The sequence below is a fragment of the Alternaria novae-zelandiae genome (assembly GCF_023758075.1).
Source record: "Alternaria novae-zelandiae strain BMP 2774 chromosome Unknown scaffold_46, whole genome shotgun sequence".
In the NCBI taxonomy this organism is placed as follows: domain Eukaryota; kingdom Fungi; phylum Ascomycota; class Dothideomycetes; order Pleosporales; family Pleosporaceae; genus Alternaria; species Alternaria novae-zelandiae.
The window spans coordinates 61,391-81,003 of NW_026057006.1; the positions used below are offsets into that span (position 1 = coordinate 61,391).

A 19,613-nucleotide genomic window follows, 5' to 3' on the forward strand; every position below is an offset into this window, starting at 1 on the left:
CTACTAGCACCATCCATCCCATTCATTCATTCATCCATCCATCCATCCCAATAATAAAACTCGTCTCCATCCTCTAACAGATGCATGCCGAGCTCGATGGAGGCGTACAAGCGATGCAAGAGCATGAGAATCTGTGTGCCCAGGATTATTATCATCAACAGCTCTATTCCGACAAACAACTCCTAGTTGCTCCCCGCAGCCTTCACAAGCTCACTAACCTTCCTCGCCAGGTCATCAGCCTCAGCCCTCGTCTCAGCTTCAGCGTAGACGCGAACCGCGTCTTCTGTCCCACTGGCACGCGCAAACGAACGACCCTGGCGCACTTTCTGCACCTCTTTGTCGATCTGCGACTGGAGACCCTCTGGGCTGGTGAGTTTGCGCTCGGCATCTGTGGTCTTGAAGATGGTGCGGTCGTTGACGAGGACTTTAAGCAAGCGGTTGGGCAGGTCGCTGTATGTTGAGAGCCATTCCTGGCAGCCCCAGTGCTTGTGTGCGAGGACGACTTCGACGAGGAGGAAGTCGGAGAGGGCGTCGCCGACGGACTGGTTGATGAGGTTGATGCAGGCGCGTAGGACGTCAAGGGCTTCCTTCTCGCCGGGGTTGCGGGGCTCGTGCTTTTCGATGGTGTCGAGGGTGTCGTGCGAGAAGATAACGGTGCCGTGGCCGTTGGCTTCGAAGTAGACGCCGATATCTAGCTTTTCGGCTGCGTGGTGCAGGTACTTCACGCCGGTGGGTGTGCAGTCGACCTTGAGCTTGAGGTTGTCTTCGACGTACTTCGTGGCGGCACCGTTGGCGTAGGCGGTTTGCACAACTCCGATCTTGAGCTTGTCTGCGAGTCCACTTTGTCTAACAGTGTCGCCGAGGAAGGATGCTACGAGGGTCGCAATGCGGTCGCCGTCGAGTAGTCGGAATACGTTCTTCTCGTCTTTGAAGTAGTATACTACACGATCAGCGTCACCGTCGAGCGAGCAGCATCGATCACCAGGTCCAGCCTTGGACGAAGGGGGCGCGCGCTGGTTGGTCTTGACGTAGTCTGCACCGCACTGTTCGCGAATTAGCAAACTTCCAGTACTTGTAGATATGTTTGCTTACGTCGACGTTCAAGCTTTCGGGCTTGATGACGTTGTCGTTGATGACGGAGATTTCAAGACCGCCTTCTTCTTTGGTGGGAAGGTACTTGATGAGCTCGTTCAGCTTCGGGCCACCAACGCCATTGGCACCGTCGACTGTAAGACTGCCAGAAGGCTTCTTTCCACGCAGCGCAGTCTTGAACGCCGCACCAAACTTCTCGTAGTAGCCCTTCTCGGTAGGTGTACCGTAGGCGTCCTTAGTACCTTCGGTGTTCAAGCACCTAACCATGTAGTGTAGTTGTGGCGTGGTAAGGAAGCCGTAGTCTTTGACTTCAGCACCGGCGCCGTTCAAGCCATCAACGAGGCATCCGAGAAGCCTTGAACCCGAGGCTCTTGTGTCGCGGGCTACGACAACGCGTGCGGGTATGCTGAGGTCGATCTTATTCTGGGCGGCGATCTCGCGGTAGTATTTCGAGACGTCTTCGGGGGTGGCCTTGTTCGCCATCTCGGTGCTGATGACCTCCCACTCCTCTTGCAGCATGTTGCCCTACATCATCGTTAGCCCCCATCGATTTTCTTGTATGTAACAGGACAATACCATTGGCTCGACGAGCTTCACACCATTGTCCTGAGGAGGATTATGCGAAGCGGTGATCATGACACCAATCCATTTGCCCTTGAGCGCCCGCGACCGCAGAGCCGCAATGAGTCCAACGCGAGTGAGGACGGAATCGAGGACATCACTGCTATGGTAAGCGTAGTTCGGGAGTATTTTGTGTGACGAGTGTTGGTGTGAGGGTTGGTGGTGGGAGATTCGCCAGCTGTGGCGCGCGCGCGCAGAGGTACTCAATAGCTGGTACTGTGACCATCTATCGTATGAATGCAGGGGACAGCTTACGCTTTTGTTCGGAACTAATATCTCAGTTAGCTTCTGGGTGCCTCTCGAATCATCCTCTCCTGAACTTACACCAGCAGTTCCGTATGTATACTTGAGGCCCTCGGGCGCAGGGTGCTTTTGCGCAGCGTCGGCGATGGGGTCGGACATGATGTGTGTGTAGTGTGTCTAAGTGAGGGATGTGAGAAATGAGTTGTAACGATATGAAGAAAGCGGGTAGTGTAAAATAGTGGTTCAATTGAAGCGAAGAGGAAAAAGACGTGGAATGTTCGATGTTGTAGCAAGCTCAGCTATGAGGCTCCAACGACCCCGCCGGCCGACACGAGGCTAGCAGGGATGCTGGATGCAGGGATGACGATGCAGGAGCGGTGACGCTGCGTGCCTGGCTAGCCGCTTTTCAACGCTTCCCACATTCTCAGCATTCCCGCCATGAGATGGATACCTATCATCAAGGGCATGAGGCTGCTTCATCTTGGAAGCTAACAGACTTCCACCACCACCACCCCTCCTCCGCCCCTCCGCCTCCCCTCCGCCTCCCCCGCCCACCCGACGATGCAGGACCGACGATGATGATGCGTGCCTGGCTAACCACGTTTTTACCGGCTTTATCCTATTAATAGAGTGGAAAATACCGTCATTCGCCATCGCTTCGACCAGATTTTGAGGCTGTTCGAACTCAATCATCCTGTGCCTTGTTGGATGTAACGTCATTGAGGTGGTCTGGCCAGCGGCGTACACTGAGGTGGTGAGACGTCGCAATTGCGGGGTTTTGCGACAATGGTACGAGGCGGCGAGCTTGACCGCTCCTCTTACAAAGTTGCCACAACACGTGCTGTGTTCCGGTGTACTGGGTGGGGATCGTCCGACACTACCCGTCAACGTCGAACCTTATGTGATATTTGGCGTCTGTCTTCAACAGAATTCAAGGTCATCTTTACATCTTAGAATCAACGGGTTTTCTTGCTGTATCCTACAACGTCATTTAATCAAAGTTATCGGGAGACGCGGAGTTCTTCACAGCCTTGTGTCTAGTTGGGTATATTGTCGTTGTTCTCAACGTTGAAGATCAATATTCCGAAGCCTGCATGTTTAGTTGTCTTGTTATTGCTCACGATAGAAAGATTACTATTTTCATTTAAACCATGATCATCGTTGTGACTATGCTGACGTCGAGGCAAACCTTGTTCAAAATACTAATGTGTTTGGAGGTTTCTCTGTAATTGTAAACGTATGTGTAGTCTATTGCTATTTCGATTTCCACACCTCAAGAACTCTAATAATTGATCATGGTAAAACTTCCAAAAATGCCACACATCAGCATTGCGCGACTAAATCGCAAGCTGCCTTTGGAATGTTAAATTACGTCTTACCGTGCGGTTAAGACTTCTTAGATATTCAGTTTACGCTCGATCGCACGCAAGTTTTCACTAGATGTACAAGAGTGCTTAGTATCCATGATGTAACGACCCCCCTTTAGCACCATTTTATGCGTACTTTGCGTGTGCTGGGGTATCTGAACAGGAAAGAGATATCAAGATGAGGAAGTCATGTCTGAGCAACATCCTTCCTCGTGTACCGTAGATTTCCACAAAACAACATCATGTCAGTATCGTGAGCATCATCGACATGATCACTTCACAAGATCAAAGCACATCAAGTTTCCATCATGGCACATCTCTCAGCGACTAGATTACCTCCACTTGGCATCCATCTACCACAAGAGGAAGAAACTAGACTAAGACCGACAACTCGTCTCTCATCTACTAAAGAAACAAGTATGAGGGAACAGAGACCCAGCACGATTGCCAAAGAAAAAGAATGGAACATTCCAACAGAAAGAGAGGAGAGACCAATCAATTCCTCTCCTCAGAAACCCTGCGGTCCCAATCCAGGAAACCTCCCACCAAACCCACCAGCAAGAACGCTGTGACCAGGAACCGGGCTACCAATCTCGCCCAAGCTCGAAGGAGGAGCCTGTATCGCACCATCACTAAACTTGATATGCGACAACCTGCCACTGGCATCTTCTTTGTACTCCAGACTACCCCCACCATTCGTATGCGTAACATCAAGGATATCGCACGCCTCCTTGATCTCATCCACGCTCACAGCAGGATCCATGGCACCGCGCGAAGCCTCGACTTGACGGTGTACTTCCGACGCGTCGACGTAGCCGTCTGCGTCCGAGGCGCGGGGAGCGAGGGTCTTGCATGCAGCGCAGATGGTACGGCGGAGCCAGACTATGCGCTGCTCGTTTGCGTTACGTTCGAGGGTTCGCGTCGTGTTCATGGAAAAGGGGCTGTTGAAGATGTTGGAGGTGGGCGAGTTGCCCCAGTTGGCACCGGAGTGGAAGCCTTGTAGGGGTGGTGTGCCCCAGATGCTGCCGCCGCCTGGTGCTCCGAACGAGCCGTATTGCGACCCGGGTATGTCTGCGAAGCCGAATGATGGCGCTCTCACTGAGCCGTGTTGTTGCATGCTTGGGCGTCGATCGGGTAGTTCGGGGATGTCGTCATCGTCGTCTAGCAGCGCTTTACTGCCTAGGTGATTTGCCAGTTCGTCTACATCAGACCCCTGCTGTCCATTCTCATCGCCCGCCTTCACGCTTGAAGGGCGCTTGATAGGCGTTGGCCGTTGAATGGGCTGTGCTTGAGGACCAGTGATGGGGCTCTCGTTCGAAAGTCGTTCAAAAGACCCCGAACCCTGTCGCGAGTGCGTCGGCATGCCCATCGGGAAGGCGGATGGCATCGGCGCAGTGAAGCCTGGAGGTGCTGGAAAACCTGGTGGTCCTTCCATCGGGAAACCACGGCCAATTGGAAGTGCACCTGGTGTGTGCATGCCGGGAGGTGGAAATCCACGGAAGCTCTGGGGCGCTGGTTGAGGGAAGAATGGTATGTTCGGACGTGGTCCCATCATTCCAGGCATCATTGATCCATGACCAGGGAAGCCGTTCAGCCCTGGAGGCATGTTCATGCCCAGTCCTGGTGGCCCTTGCATACCTGGCGGTGGTCCCATTGGAGGCATCGGAGACGATGGCTGCCCATGCGGGGTCCCCAGACCTTGTTGTTGGATTGGCGGTTTCGTCAAAATCGACCTTGGTATCGACTGATTTGGCAACTGGGAGGTCGGGGATGTCGACTTGCTTGTTCCTAGAGTAGCATGGGGAGTCTTTGGCGATGAGCCGTGGGAGGTCTGGTGCGATGTTTGGCGCGGTCGGTTCGGGGTTGGAGCCTTCGGTACAGCTGGCGTGACCTGCGGCGATGGCATTCCCGTAGACGAATTCTGCTTCAGCAATTGAGGAGGCAGCGCGACAGCCACTGGCTGTGAAGCCTTTTTCGCACCCGCAATAGCGTTGTGGGCAGCTGCAGCGGCGGCTTGATCCTCCTTGCGCGTTTGGCCCTTGGTCTTCGAGTCCCGTTCCTTGCGGTCCCTGTCCTCCTGTGCCTTCTTTTCTTTCACTTCCCTCTCCCTCGCTTCCCGCTCTTCACGTTCCTTCCGTTTTGCCTCGTCTTTGGCCTTTTTCTCAAGGGCTTTCTGTTCGCGTGCTTTTCTCTCTGCCTCCTGCTGTCGCTCGCGCTCTTCCTGCTGTCGTTTCAGACGCTCGGCCTCCTTGCGCTGCTTCTCCTCCTCCTGGGCTTTGCGTTCAGCCTCTTTCTTCTTGCGCTGCTCTTCTCGCTTCTTCCGCTGTTCCTCTAGTCGCTTCTCCTCCGCAGCCTTGGCCTCGGCTTCCTTGGCTGCTCGTTCGGCTTCCTTGCGAGCCTCCTGTTCCGCCTTCAGCTGCCGTTGCTTGTCCTTCTTCTCCTTGCGCTTTTGGGCTTCCTTTGCTTTCTTTGCCTCTTTCGCATCTTTCCGCACATCCTCCTCTGCCAGTTCTTCGAGTAGCTTTTGTTGACGTTCCGCGGCCACCTTTTCTCGATACGCCTGGAGCACTCTCTGCTCAAACATTCGCGCTGCGAAGATCTGGAACATTCGCCGGCCTTCCTCCATCCGTTGCTCCTCGGTCATGGCGCCCTGGGCGGGGTTAGTTGCAGATAGATAGTCCAGCCTAGAATACGCACTTCCTCATCCTCCTCGTCCTCTTCGTAGTCGTCGTCGTCGTACTCTTCATCGTCTTCGCCCTCTTCGTCGTAGTCGTCTTCGTCGGGCGGAGGCGCGCTGTGGCTGTGGCCGCTGTACGATCGGTGCTGGGCGCCGGGGTGAGCCTGGACTTGGGCATCTTCTTCCCGTTGCATCCTACGCTCAGCGAGCTGCTCCATCATCTCGATGAACTTCTTCCCATCGTTCTTGAGCAAATCGTCAGCAACCGTAAGTATGCCACCTAAAAGGATGAATCAGCATGCTCCCAGCACGGGTAGGGGGCGGGCATACCTTTGACCTGCAGACTGCTGCCAAACTGGAGGAAGTCTGAGGGCTCGGGCGGCGGCAGACTGCGCTCGCCTGAGCTGTAGCCGCCTTCTGACGAGATCTCGCTGTCGTACTCGGAGTCTTCCTCCTCTTCCTCGCCCGAGTCGTACTCTTCTTCGTCGTCGTCGTAGGGGCCGGACGGGGGGTGGGGGTTCAGCATGGGGCGCGGGTGGTGAGGAGCACTGGACGCATAACCATAATTAGCCTCGGGAATGAAACTACCGACGTCTTGCTGGTGGTGCGCGTACTGCTCGAGTTCTTCGTAATATGCATCATAGAGAACCTCCAGCTCCTCCTCGATGGCGGTGCGCTTCCGCCCGCAGACGGTGCAGCTGCACGAGTGCTTCTGCTGCTCCTTCATCTTGCGCAGGACCGCCTCCTTTTCGATCTTGACGAGCGACTTGCGCTCGTCCTCGCCGAGGGACAGCCAGAACTCGCGGATGCGGTCCCGCTCGTCCTGCATGGTCGTGTTCCATATGCGGTCGCCGCGTTGGCCGGAGCGCGCGACCGAGTGGGCGGGCGACATTTGGTGGGCGGGTGCGGGGCTGAGGCGTGATGCGACGTGCTGGGTGTAGGCCAGCGGAGGGGGTGCGGAGGGCGCCTTCTTCTTCCGCCGCGTCTTCTTGCCCGCTTGGCTGCGCATTGGGGCGTGGCCGTAGCCCTGGGGGTAGTCGCCGTTTGTGCCGTACGCGTGCTCGTACTCCTCGTCCGAGTAGTACTCCCCCTCGTCGTACGCCGCCTCGTCCAGCTCCGCGTCGGCGTACTGCTGCTGGCCGGGCGGCCCTCGGGCAGGCGACACGCCATTCCGCGCGGGCGCAGGCGCAGGCGGCTCCTGTGCGGCTCGCTTGGCGGCCTCCTTCTCGCGTCGCTTCTGCTTCTTGCGGTTGACGGCGGTCGGGGTGGCATCGTGGGCGTGCGTCGCAGTGCCGTTGGGCGGCAGTTGAGCCGGGGCGGGCCCGCGTGTTCCCTGGGCCATGGGGGGAGTGTGTGTGTGTCGCGGTGTCCTGCTGCACGGCTGTTAGAGCGCGGGTTTGGGGAGTCGAGTGGGTGACAGCTCGGGCGATGGCGCGGGAGGGCTAGCGTACGGCCACCGGGGAGCAAAAGTGCGAGGTGGAGGTGGAGGAGAGGAATTGGAGGGGCGTCACGCACACCAGGGCAGATGGGGGGCTTCGTGCTGTGTCGCGGCAGACTTGCGTTCAGGCTTTGGGGTATGACGGTCGTGTGCTCGGGCTCGGGCTGCTAGCACATGCCGCGCTGTCGTAGCCTCTTGTTGATGGTCGTCGGCCCATTGTGGTACCGCGTTGCGATTCGCACCTGCCGCAGGTGCCACGTCTTGGCGTCTTCTGGAACGGAAGGAACTGGGCGAGAGGCTGTGCAGTGCAAGTGCTCCGCGACGGCCATTCATTCGTATCTCAACACACTCGCTCTCGCACACCGCACCCTGACCACGCCAGTGCCAGCGTCCCCCGACCCCAGCCCAGCCGTCTGTAGCTTTAGCTCGTGCCTGTCTCCGCTGTGATCGTCCCCAAGCTTCATTCTTAAACACCGGCCCGTCCACTTCATTACTGCACCACCGCTTTTTGCTCCATTGCACCCGTTGCTGTCGCTGGACTCACGCATTGCTTTCACCTTCACCTCGACACCCATCCACCGACACTCACCACCCCTCCGCTGCTAGTCCGCTGTAGTCTGTCGCTTCTCTCCCCCCGGCGCGCCATTGACACTCGCTCGTCGCGAGCCATAACATCGCCAATCACCATTGTTGGGCCCGAGATCACCTCGCTCGCGCCATTACACTCGCATTACCCCGACAACACCCTCGACAACGCCCTCGCGCAAACAAGGCTACTTCACTGTATCCTTCCGCCCGCGCACCGCTCCCCTTCGGCTTCTACGACATCACGACCGCAACTGCGAACGCGCTCCAGCCAATAACACGACCCAGCATCTCCGGACAAGGCTCCCGCTGAGTGCGGCATTTCCCCAAACACACCCCCACAATGGCCCAGCAGCAGCAGAATGGCGAGCCTGTAATGCGCAGGTACGTTTGATCTTCACTTTTTGGACCCTGGTCAAAACTTATCTCATGTCGATCTCTCACGACCGTTTTCTTACGCGCGCAATTGCTTTTCCCAACGTTATTTCCTTCCGTCCGACTCTCTTTTGACGACACCAAATGTTTATTTCGTCGGCAATTCCTCCGTCAAATTCTGCTCTACCTCTCCCTCCGCAATGGTACGATGCATCGTTGGAGCTGAGACACCCCGGTTTGCGCCATAGCTTGCATTGGCGCACCCGGTCCGACGACACGACCAACTAAAAATAGGCCACCCTACATGTCCCCCATGTCCACTGTTTATCGACTCGCGCTCAATTCTTGCTCTTTTTGGTCATGCACTGCACTTCATCCTCTTGTTTGCGCCGACATCCACTCTCGGTCACGCCGACGCTGTCACACCATGCACCCTTCACCCACACAGCATGCTGATCTTGTGCCTCTAGGAAGTTGGTCATTATTGGCGACGGTGCTTGCGGCAAGACTAGTCTTCTGAGCGTCTTCACTCTCGGATATTTTCCAACAGTACGTCCAATACATCGACCGATAAGCCGTCTCCCCAATATCCTAACCCGTCATTAGCGCTACGTCCCAACCGTCTTTGAAAACTACGTCACCGACTGTAGAGTAGACGGCAAGTCCGTGCAACTCGCCCTATGGGATACAGCCGGCCAAGAAGACTACGAGCGCCTCCGTCCCCTCGCCTACAGCAAAGCCCACGTCATCCTCATCGGCTTCAGCGTCGACTCCCCCGACTCCCTCGATAACGTTAAGCACAAGTGGGCAGAGGAGGCCCGCGAACGCTGTCCCACCGTCCCCATTATCCTCGTCGGCCTGAAAAAAGATCTCCGCGATGACCCTCTCGCACAGGAAGAAATGCGCAAGAAGAGCTTGAGGTTTACTACACCGAAACAAGGCGCCGATATGAAGGACATGATTGGCGCGAGGAAATACCTAGAATGTAGTTCCCTGACAGGGGATGGCGTGGACGATGTTTTTGAAGCGGCGACTAGGGCGGCGCTGCTGAGTGTGGATAAGAAGGAGAATCCCGGGTGCGGATGCGTTGTCCTGTGAGACTTTGAGAAACCGTCTTCTCTTGCATCTTATATCTTCTTCTTATCTTCATATCACACACACTGCATTGGGCGGAGTCACGACACACTGGAGTTGGTACGATATATTTGGGGCCTTCAATTTTTTCCATTCTCAATTCTTTTTCTACTTCTGCTTACTGGGCGATATTTCTTGTCTTGACTGCTTGTTTGAGCGCTTATAACTGCATTACACATAAGCTTTTTTTTTTGGTTGTTGATTGAGCTGGTGAAGAGAAAAGCCTGGCTGTTCTGATGCTGCGGCGGAAAGCACGAGACGGAAACACATACGTTAGTCGGGGTCCCTAGCTTTATCTACTCGAAAGATGTTGGCTTAATGATTGACGAGAAAGCGCCATCATCATCCACTCATTTTCGGCTCCTTTTGGCGATTCAGTTGTATATTCTTGAGGAAGGAATGATCGGGCACGCTCAGTAAACTAGAACAGAGGTAATCTACCAATGAGATATCACACGCATTCTTTGTCATCTTGTCATGTTCTGGGAAACGTGACGGCAATGGTGTTTGCGTGATGATGCCGATAATGACATCGACCGCCTTTTTGCTATATACATATGGTACAATCCTGTCTCGCCATCTCTGCACCCCGACCCAACACATTCATCCCAAACCGAACCTCTAATCCCTCGTCCACCCATGATTCCACCCCTCCCTCGCCGGAAAATCCGTCTGCACCCTCCCATACTCCACGGGCACACTCCCCCAGATCCCCCTCTTCAACATCGCACTCCTATACAACCTCCCCACCTCCCTGCCCTTCGTTCCCAACCTCGACGGATCCGCACCCCTACCTCCAGCCTCCTCTTCCTTGACCAGATTCCCGTTGTTGTCCATGAGACGCAGATGCTCGCATGCAGATCGCATGGCCATGTATTGTCGTTCTAGCGTGCGTTCTTCGGCCCAGCGACGTTTGCGGAGGAAGAGGAGCCAGGCGCGGTGGATGGTCCAGTGGCGGAGGGAGCGGTTGCGGGAGAAGTGGAGGGGGCGGGGGGTTAGGGGGTGGGAGAGGTGGTAGCGGATGTTTGCTGTGGGGGTGTTAGTTGGGCGTTTTGTCGTGGTGGGTGTGTGGTGGGAGGGATTGGATTGGATTGGATGGGGCAGGTCTGATGGGGAGGTAGGAGGGGGAGACACGTACTTATCCTAGGATCATTACCCGGTCCTTTCTTACTCCTCTTCTGCATATTCGGTGTTGATGAGAAAGCTGCTCTTTGCGAGTTTTGCTGCTGCTGCGGACATGTCCATTGTGCGGTTCTTTGCCAGATGTTTGTCGCTTGCGTGATTTGGGTGGGTTTGTAAGATCGGAAGACCGGTCGGAATGCGGAGAGGTTCATTGTGGGTGGTGTGTGAGGCGCAATGGCGGGGGCGAGGCGGAGGCGGGTTGTTGGTGTTGGTGATGATGGTCGGACTGGAAATTCGCGATGCGCGGAGAGACCCTTGTTCGCCAAGAGGGGCTAGTGCGTTGGGGAGGGACGACTCGAGCTGGTGTCACACATCACCGAGCAATAACAATAACGATATCTCGACGAGTCCGGCCATGCACAGAGACCTAGGATATCGAGTTTTGAGCTCTGGACGATGGGATCGTTGTGATAGGCATGCCAATCTCACTTTTAGGAATTGCTCGCACATGCATCCTTACCTTCCACTCTGCGCCTGAGGCTCGATGAAATTTGAACAAGGCCGGTAAATTGAAGTCCTTCCAGAGACCAGCACCGAGAATATAGTCTTAAGAATTACTATAGATGTCCGCCGCATTGAAAACACGACATCCGCTCCCATTTCGAGGGCACCCTAGGTCCGCCTCCCCACTTCAACGGGTCACATCATCGCGAATGAAGTAGGCCTTGAAGCAGTCATTTTCTGCCTCACTGTTCTGCGTCAAATCAGCTTCTCAGTATCATCAAATACGTGTATTTCCCAGCAGGCTCGCCTAGGTATGAGAATGTTGGTCGGGTCGAACGCCCCTGCCTCACCTACAACAGCCGAGTAAAAGTGCACCGCGTCGTCATGCCACTGACAACTCACAACTCACCATCACCTGCAACTTTTCGTAGCTTTATGTCTGCATAAACAGTACTCACTTTCGCGCAAGTTCTACATCATCCTTCAGCCCTGTCTTTCTTCATCACCATATCTGCCACTGCACTTCCCACCGCTCACAATCGAGACTTCCGTCGCACCTACCTCAAAAACTCCGGCATCAAGGCAGCCGGCACCATGGTGTTCTCAGCATACCTCACATTCGCCGTCCTGGCCCTCCTCACGATCACCGCACCCGTTCTCGCCACTTCAGGATCAAAGCCCGACAGATGCCCTCACCGCGCTGCAACCAGGTGCTCCCCCGGTGGCCACGCTGTTCAGATCTGCGTCAACGGTGTCTGGCAGAGGAACTACAGGTGCCCTTATCCGCAGTGGTGCGAGACCGCCTCCGCCCACTGCATCGGACGATAGATGACTGCTTGGCAGAGATGTGGTAAGCGTTGAGACTTCACCGGTGAGGCATTTGCTGATCAGAAGACGATAGTTTGAGCATGCTGTGGCATAGTGGCGGCCAATACGATGGAGCTGCTCAGGTAAAGGAAGGCGGTCGAAAGTGACAGTTGGGGAGTCGGTGATATCGTCTAGCACCTATTGTCATGGAAGATCTGTTATGTTCACAGGGGTTTTACGAACGAGCTACCCTCCGTTTTCCTAATGGAACAAATCATGCTCACAGAGTCAACGGATGCGTTCGCTGTACTTCTTAGCAACCACATGCATACTTCCACAGTCTGTCATTCACGTATAGCAGCATGAAATGAACATCCCTAAGACCTATATAATAGCCCTCTTGCTCATGTCCACCTTTCCTTCGCTATCCACCATCATTCCGTCTCCATAGCTACACAACAGATTCCAACCCACCAACAAAAACAACAACTCTTCACCAGAACCATCAACGACATGAAATCATCCATACCTCTCATCCCCGTCCTCCTCACCCTCTCCACCATCTTCCTCTCCACTCTCGCCAACGACGCACGTGGCCCCAAGTGCACGCCCGGTGCACCAGACCGCTGCAGCAGAGAAGACGACTACACCCTTTCACATTGTACCAATGAAGGTAAGTTCTGACTGTACGAAGTGCATGTGAGGCATATACTGACTTCGTACCTCCATCTCTGCAGGCTTTTGGGAATCATACATTGTGTGTCCTTGCGGCAAGTGTAAAGATGGGGAATGCATCTATCCTCGCGAGATGAATCCGAACTGGCCGGGAGCGTGTGGTGGCGGGGATTGAAGTGGTGGGGATGCGTTGGGGGGTGGCTTTGTGGGGAGGGGGGTGGAGTGAGATGACTGATGCGAGGTTTAGGAGGGCGGGGGTAGTCAAGGGATTTGGGGCGGGAGGATGTGGGTGGTCCATGCTTGGACGGTATTGGAAATGGATTTATGGATGTCTACATGGCTGGACATTGGTATACTGCACTGCACGTTATTCTTTTCCTGATTTGACATGGATATGAAATGTTTACATGAGAGAGATAATTGTATTGAAAACTTTTGACGGATGTACTGGATTTCTACATCATGCCCAGGTGGTTCTTGAATGAAGTCTCAGAAAACAAGAAGTGATAATGTACTTTTGTTTTAGCACATGGACTGTGAAAGACGAGATTAAGGTGAAGGATGCCGCCTCCTCCACCGCTCTTGCTAGCATTGCCTAGGATCAATGTAGCTTCAAACGCCCAAGTAAAGGCGAAGGCAGAACATGCCGGGTTATCCACCGCTTCTCCTCGTCTCCTGACGTCTCCGTAACCACACCGACCTATAGACCGCGTCTCTTATCTCTCCTAGGCTACGGGTGGCATATATAATGCCCCCTCTTCTCTCATCCTTCTTTCTCCTCATCCACTCAACCATCCATCCCCATCCCCAAACCCTCAAAACACCAACTCACACACCAACCAACTGCTACCCACACTCAGCACCAAAATGAAGTCACCCCTCCACCTCATCTTCCTCCTCCTCAGCTTCGTCATGCTCACCCTCCCCGTCTTCGCCATCGACAAATGCGACAAGTGCTCCAACAACGGCGCCGAGTACTGCAACCGCGGCAACGGCGACCTCCTCGAATGCAAGGACCACTGCTGGCAGAAGAAGTGGTCGTGCCCCAAGGGTCAGCAATGCATCATGAAGCCGGGTCCTACTTGCATGGCCAGCGGGGATGTGTGTAAGATGTGTCATGATCAGTACAACAACTGCCGTGCGGTAAGTTTGATTCGAGTCTTCCTCCTGTTGAGATTCGAGGTTGAGGAAATGTACTGATGATTGTGCTTTCATAGGGTGACTGCGACAAGAACTGCTACGCCAAGTGCCATAACGATGTCTGTAATGCTTATGATGGCAGGTGCAAGGCTTGTAACCTTCAGTGTTAAGCGGCTGCTTACACTACCTCTTTACTTCTTGACTCGAGAGGGCATTACCGGGTGTCCTTGGCTAAGGATCTGATAAGTTGGGCATGGCTCCGCATGGAATATACGGATACATGTTTCGGAGATCTTGAGGGTTTAGAGGGACAAGAACTGCATATACAACAGGAATGATTATACTGCCCAGGTGGGTATCTGAATGGGGTAAATGACTTCAAATTCTTGATCAGATTAGATGATGTGACTATGAGTGTGATTGGAATCCACATATGCTCGGCTGTTTGATAGAGGCGGAGGCAGTTGTTGTGGCGGGGTAACGCGCTAATCGGATTAGCGCAGGAGCCTCAAACTTCATCTGGGGCACATGCAATCCCTTCTCTTCAATCACCGAACGAACATTGAACTATTGCCGCGCATCCAGTGTACCCTCGCGCAATTACTCTGTCATTACCATCACTTATCGGTCGAGTCGGGCTCGATGCGTCCACCATTCCTTGCCAAATCGTTTTCTAGGATACATTGTATCGTCCCCTTCTTGGACTGAGTAGCTGGCTTCCTCTCAATGCTTCGGTACTTGATGGCACAGTCGCAGGCTCTATTAACGCGCGATCTACGTTCTCTGATTTTGCTGGACCGAGCAGACCCCGAAAGCGACGACGATACGTCGAGCTAGCAGAGAGGACTACCGGAGCGTGTCCCATGCTGTTTGTCTCATTCAAAACTTTGAAGTAGACGCTTCAGTATTGTATACACGTTTTCTTACAGGCTGAGCGAACACGTCTTTGTCCCTTCTTTTGGATGGAAAGCTGCGGCGAGAGTCTACCACTGCCAGCGCAATCGCGATACGTACAAGTTTCTTTCGTCTCAAGCCATTCATCGATAGACCATTTGCGAACGTCGAACTGAGACTCCGCAGTTCTAAAGAAGACATCTCGTGGAAATAGTCGTTGAGACTGTATCTGTTTCAGGGTATCGAATAGGTTAAGCGCGCACAGACTCCGCGTCAGTAGCTCTCTTTTCTCCATACTCTGTCATTTCGTCCAATACTTGCGTCTACTATCTCTTCCTATTTCTAGAAAGGACGCGCGTTTGAGCGCCGGCGCTTATCATGGATCATCTACCATCTCTTCTAGTGGATACCTACAAACGGTATGAGTTCGCTATCTAGATCGTCTACCCAGGTTGGCTGACCACTTCCTTTCATCTCAGATACAAAAGTGGTACGCAAATCGTAGCTACTTGGCTGGCAACATCAGCCGCCAAAATCCAGTCCATTGACCACTTGTTGATCAAGAACGCACGTCTCAAGGGACAAGCTCGCGCTGCAGCCCGACAAAACGGAGTGAGCGAAGTGCCTCTAAACGCATTCAAGACCTTGGTCGACATCCTTGCGAGGGCTAAGATCACTCTGCCGACCGATATCGAAGCTATCTTGTGGAGTGTAATCACCGCTCGCAAAGAATGTGCAGGGTTCTACCGAGCGAAACCAGAGCGAGAAGCTGGTGGTGACATTGATGATGAAGGCCATCAGTTCTTCATCGATATCCTCGATTACTATTACCACACGCTTAAAGCGCCGACAGCAGGCAAGACCAAGGAAGAACGCGAGAAAGGAGCATCTACGAATAGTCGCACATCCAACTTCTTCGAACACCTCAATCTGGCTCAAGAGCATGCTGAGCCATCGGGCTACGTGCCTTCGGTACCGACAGACATGCAGAGCCGAAGCTACCGTATCAAGGAGTCCGCCAACCGAAAGAGTGAAAAGGCCTTTGCGCTTTTCTGTTTCCTCAAAGATATGACAGCAATTCGTTTATTTGTCCACAAAACCTGGCGCGGATACAAGGAACGTAGCCTGGCGCTCACCACAGCAGCGACTACCGCCAATGTCGCAGTTGACATCTTGCGACGGGTGAACGAGGCCTTCCTCAAAGACTTTCCAGAATTCGAAAGCCACCACAAAGTGATCAAGTTCCTTGAGAGCTTCGAAGAACAAGGTACCAGCGGCATCACCCGGAAAGACGAGATGGGCTGGTACGATCTCGATGACTTCAAACTGTCACCGCAAACCTTCGTCTGCAAAGATACTTATAACGTATATTTCCGAGACCATCTCTTCGATCACGACGGCAAGAAGGAAGTGATGGTAGATTATCACTCTGGCAGGAAAACTGCCAGAACCGAGCAGACTCACATGAGAAGGTGCCTTAGCGTCTTCTTGAGCCTCTCTAGGTCAGCCGATGTGGGTGCATTCACACGAGACCATGATATCCTAGCTCGCGCAATTCACACAATCGATGAGGAGCAAAAAGCAAGCACTTGGATCATATTCGCACTCCAGATGTTCGTCGACATGCACCGTGAGCTTGGTGCGGAAGTGCCTCGTGCGCATAGGGATCTCCTGGATGGTAACGCAAGAATGAGTGGCGCATTGAGACGGTACATCGACTTTGCCGAAAACCACGACGGCGAATGGGGCCGTTATCTGCACACACAACTAGCCTCCTCATGGAATCGCCTTCTTGAGACTCTTGAAAGGGTTGACCATGTCAGCGACACGTTCAAGATGCACAATTCATGGCTCGGGGGAGGAACTTTGGTGGATGGCCCGTTCTACCTCGAGAACCAACCAACCTATGCTGGATGCACACTAGAGCGTCATAAGGAAGGTGTGCATCTGTTCGGTGTTGAGGCTGCAAGACATTCCGAGCAACTCTTGTTCGCCTGCCACATCTACAATGCCGGACTCAAGAACGGGCTGCTGCGACGGTGGCCTGACATGGAATATCTGATTGCCAAGCAAACCGAGACGCATATCTTCCTAGGTACCCGTCCGGTTGGTTACGAAGAGTGCGATAAGCGGCTACTTTTGATGCGAGGCTTCAGTCCCAGTGTGCTTGCCAAGCACAAGCGCGCCGGCAGGCCAATGTATGAGTTGTTCGAGACGATGGACACGAAGAAGAATCTGGGCGGCCGCAAACTGGAAATCTTCTCCGCTTTCGTTAGACAGGCTTCCGCTTTTGACGGCCTAAAGCGGGTGATGCTGAAGACGGACGAGAATGGCATGAATAAGAACGAGCCGATCTGGCTTCTGGAGCGCGTGGTCCGACATCGGTTGGAAGACAAATCGAAGAAGTCAAAGCATGGCAAGCGTCGCAAACAAGAACTCAGTCCTCTCCAGACACTTGAGACGTATCGAGACGCCATGAAGGAGGATGAATTCCTTCTCAATTTCGACATCATGACGCTGGATCTCATCGCCAACAAGATGATCCATGTCATCAAAGCCTGGTTGCGAGACTTTGGGGACTTGAAAGCTAGCTCGGTTCCTGGATCCAAAGTCAGTCTGAAATGTATCCGAGACATCGCAATGGCATCTGCGATGTTGTCCTCGGCGAACAAGAAGCCGGAGATATGGGACGTGCTCGATCACATCATCAGTCGCGTCGGCAACATGTGTTACCTGCGCGCAGAGGCCCATCGCGGTACTGTGAACCTTCAGCCCCGCAACCCCGCATACGAAGGCCAGTTTCTTCCTACTGCTGCTGTCTTTGGTGGCCCGAACTCGCCCGAGGTCCCTGAAGACTGGCAGAACAAGTGGGATATCGTCGCTGGGAAGGGGGCGTATGACTACCATGTCTCTACTACGGCGCTTTTGACATCGGAGCAGAGGGCCAGGGACAAGGAGTGTAACGAGTTCTTAGAGAAGCTAATTCCGATTAATTATCCGGACTACAGCCAGGAACAAATTTGTCGGGATCTCGGAATGGAGTACAGGGATGTCACGCGATCGTTTCTTGTGCATTAACGGGAGTCTTTTTGTCTACATATCGTCTGTCTTTTGGTAGTGCGTAGAGTTGGCGGATGCAATCGTTTCGTTATCGCAGTCACGACCCATGTGGAAAGTGAAAACGACGTGAAGTAAAAGGTGACTGGTGTTAGATGAACATGTCGTGTACTGCGATGAGCGTAAAGATTGCAGGAGAAGAGGCGTTTTGGTATTGCCCACCCGAAAAGGGATAAGACGAAATGAGATGACGTAATCACCGCCGATCACACGCGCGCAGCTGGACGCGACCCCACGCTTCCAACACGCGTCAGGATGCTCACAGATCGTGATGCCGCCCAAGAGAGGTGCGTATACCATCAGCAGCCTTGAGACGGGCTGGATTGACGTGACCAGCTCCCAAACGCAAGGCTACCGATGATGCGACAGTCAGTCGCAGTGCCCACACCGCCAAGAGAGTCGCGCAGGAGAACGCGAACTTCGGTACTCCAAGAGAGTGGCCAATCGCGGCCAGGAAAGGAATAAAGAATGCGCTTGAATCCTCTCTTCTATCTGATACCGGCCAACCGGACTCTGACGAATCAGATTCCGGTGACTCGGATCTCGCCGATTTCGAGGTTGACGGCGATGGCTATGATGCGGCCATGAAAGTGGAAGAAGAGCACGAAAAGCGCGTCGAGAGAGCGCATAGACATCTAGCGATAAGACTCCATCGAGAAGAGGAAGTGCAGGTTGGTGATGTCCGAGGTGAATGGGATCTCTACTCTCCCAACTATCTTGACCTCCACGAAGTCGACAACCGGGCGCTGATATACACTGGCCGGTTCAATTTCCATCAGTGGAAGACTGGGAAGCTTGTTGTTGGAGAGCATAGTAACGACACCGCACTCTCTTCGATGGAAGCCACCGCAAAGCTTTCCCTCACCGGCCTCAAGAACGAATGGCACCTACCCCTCAACCTTCCCAAAGTCCCGGCTGTGGAGCTACAACCTCTGCAAGGCATTCGGCAGAACTACGAAGGTGCTGGAAACCCAGAGGTTCGACTCGGCGTATCCTTCTTAGGAAACGGGTATTTGAAGATCAGGATACCAGGCATATACATTGCTGGGAAGAAGGAATGGAGAAGACATCTTACCTTTTACGGCATCAACCGCACGTGTCCGCCACGAGAGGTGGAGAGCCCTGAGCCGCTGCCACGACCTGAGTCACCGCCGCCGCCGGAGGGGTTCAGGTACGGCAAGAGAGGCAATCTGGTTCGTATATCGAAGTCGCGATCGAAGCCAGCGCCGCAACCAGCGCCCGCTGAGCCGCTAGATGATCCCGATGATGAGCTGGTGTCTTCGGATGAGGAACTGAGGCGAAGGCTGCTCGAAGAGTTGGATGATAGCTTGTTCATCAGCTGGCCGGACGACAACTAGGGACTGGAATATGATCGATATCCATACGTGTTTGTACGACCGATGTGTGCAATGCAGTATTTGCACATGCCATGGTCCAATCGGATGATTCTGCCAAAAATACACCTAGGCTTGCCGGGCCGAGCGTGCATCTTGCATGGAGGGACGATGCTTCCGGTTGGTGCTACACACAGCCTCGTTTGTCCCCGCGCATGAGTGGCGTGGTACAGACTTACGTGTTACGCTCTTAGCCAATGGAATCATCTGCACGTAGGCGCGCGCTGATACGCCATAGAAGATGCAAGGAGGGCGCGTTCAAGAGTATACTTTGGCCGCCGTCCTCTTGAACCCTGGATCGTCCAACAACGTACCACGGTCGAGCTACCTACGACTGCCCCACTGTGTATAAGAGCGCACCCTCCTAGAGTTTTCCAATCACACAAATCCTCACGCATTGCAAACACTTCACATCCGCCGGACCGTCT

General features: G+C 53.9%; 6 protein-coding genes across 6 annotated transcripts; 3 read left to right on the forward strand and 3 right to left on the reverse strand.

Annotated features, from left to right (window-relative positions):
• Window positions 1-182: 182 nt before the first annotated feature.
• Window positions 183-2,115, reverse strand: J4E88_010964 (uncharacterized protein; the record flags this gene model as incomplete). Its single annotated transcript, XM_049404554.1, has 5 exons — window positions 183-1,043; window positions 1,093-1,617; window positions 1,669-1,816; window positions 1,969-1,982; window positions 2,038-2,115. 5 exons carry the CDS (start codon window positions 2,113-2,115, stop codon window positions 183-185), a joined length of 1,626 nt encoding a protein of 541 aa, XP_049249697.1.
• Window positions 2,116-3,831: 1,716 nt separating this feature from the next.
• Window positions 3,832-7,342, reverse strand: J4E88_010965 (uncharacterized protein; the record flags this gene model as incomplete). Its single annotated transcript, XM_049404555.1, has 3 exons — window positions 3,832-5,973; window positions 6,021-6,280; window positions 6,331-7,342. 3 exons carry the CDS (start codon window positions 7,340-7,342, stop codon window positions 3,832-3,834), a joined length of 3,414 nt encoding a protein of 1,137 aa, XP_049249698.1.
• A 1,024-nt stretch (window positions 7,343-8,366) lies between these two features.
• On the forward strand, window positions 8,367-9,496 carry RHO2 (Rho GTPase; the record flags this gene model as incomplete). The annotated part of the gene is made up of 3 exons (XM_049404556.1): window positions 8,367-8,407; window positions 8,869-8,947; window positions 9,005-9,496. 3 exons carry the CDS (start codon window positions 8,367-8,369, stop codon window positions 9,494-9,496), a joined length of 612 nt encoding a protein of 203 aa, XP_049249699.1.
• A 657-nt stretch (window positions 9,497-10,153) lies between these two features.
• Window positions 10,154-10,866, reverse strand: J4E88_010967 (uncharacterized protein; the record flags this gene model as incomplete). Its single annotated transcript, XM_049404557.1, has 2 exons — window positions 10,154-10,560; window positions 10,671-10,866. The coding sequence occupies 2 exons, from the start codon at window positions 10,864-10,866 to the stop codon at window positions 10,154-10,156; spliced, it is 603 nt and encodes a 200-aa protein (XP_049249700.1).
• Window positions 10,867-13,507: 2,641 nt separating this feature from the next.
• J4E88_010968 (uncharacterized protein) lies at window positions 13,508-13,840 on the forward strand (the record flags this gene model as incomplete). The annotated part of the gene is made up of 2 exons (XM_049404558.1): window positions 13,508-13,512; window positions 13,546-13,840. 2 exons carry the CDS (start codon window positions 13,508-13,510, stop codon window positions 13,838-13,840), a joined length of 300 nt encoding a protein of 99 aa, XP_049249701.1.
• Window positions 13,841-15,095: 1,255 nt separating this feature from the next.
• Window positions 15,096-19,149, forward strand: J4E88_010969 (uncharacterized protein; the record flags this gene model as incomplete). The annotated part of the gene is made up of 3 exons (XM_049404559.1): window positions 15,096-15,099; window positions 15,180-17,633; window positions 18,128-19,149. The coding sequence occupies 3 exons, from the start codon at window positions 15,096-15,098 to the stop codon at window positions 19,147-19,149; spliced, it is 3,480 nt and encodes a 1,159-aa protein (XP_049249702.1).
• Between the last annotated feature and the right edge of the window lie 464 nt (window positions 19,150-19,613).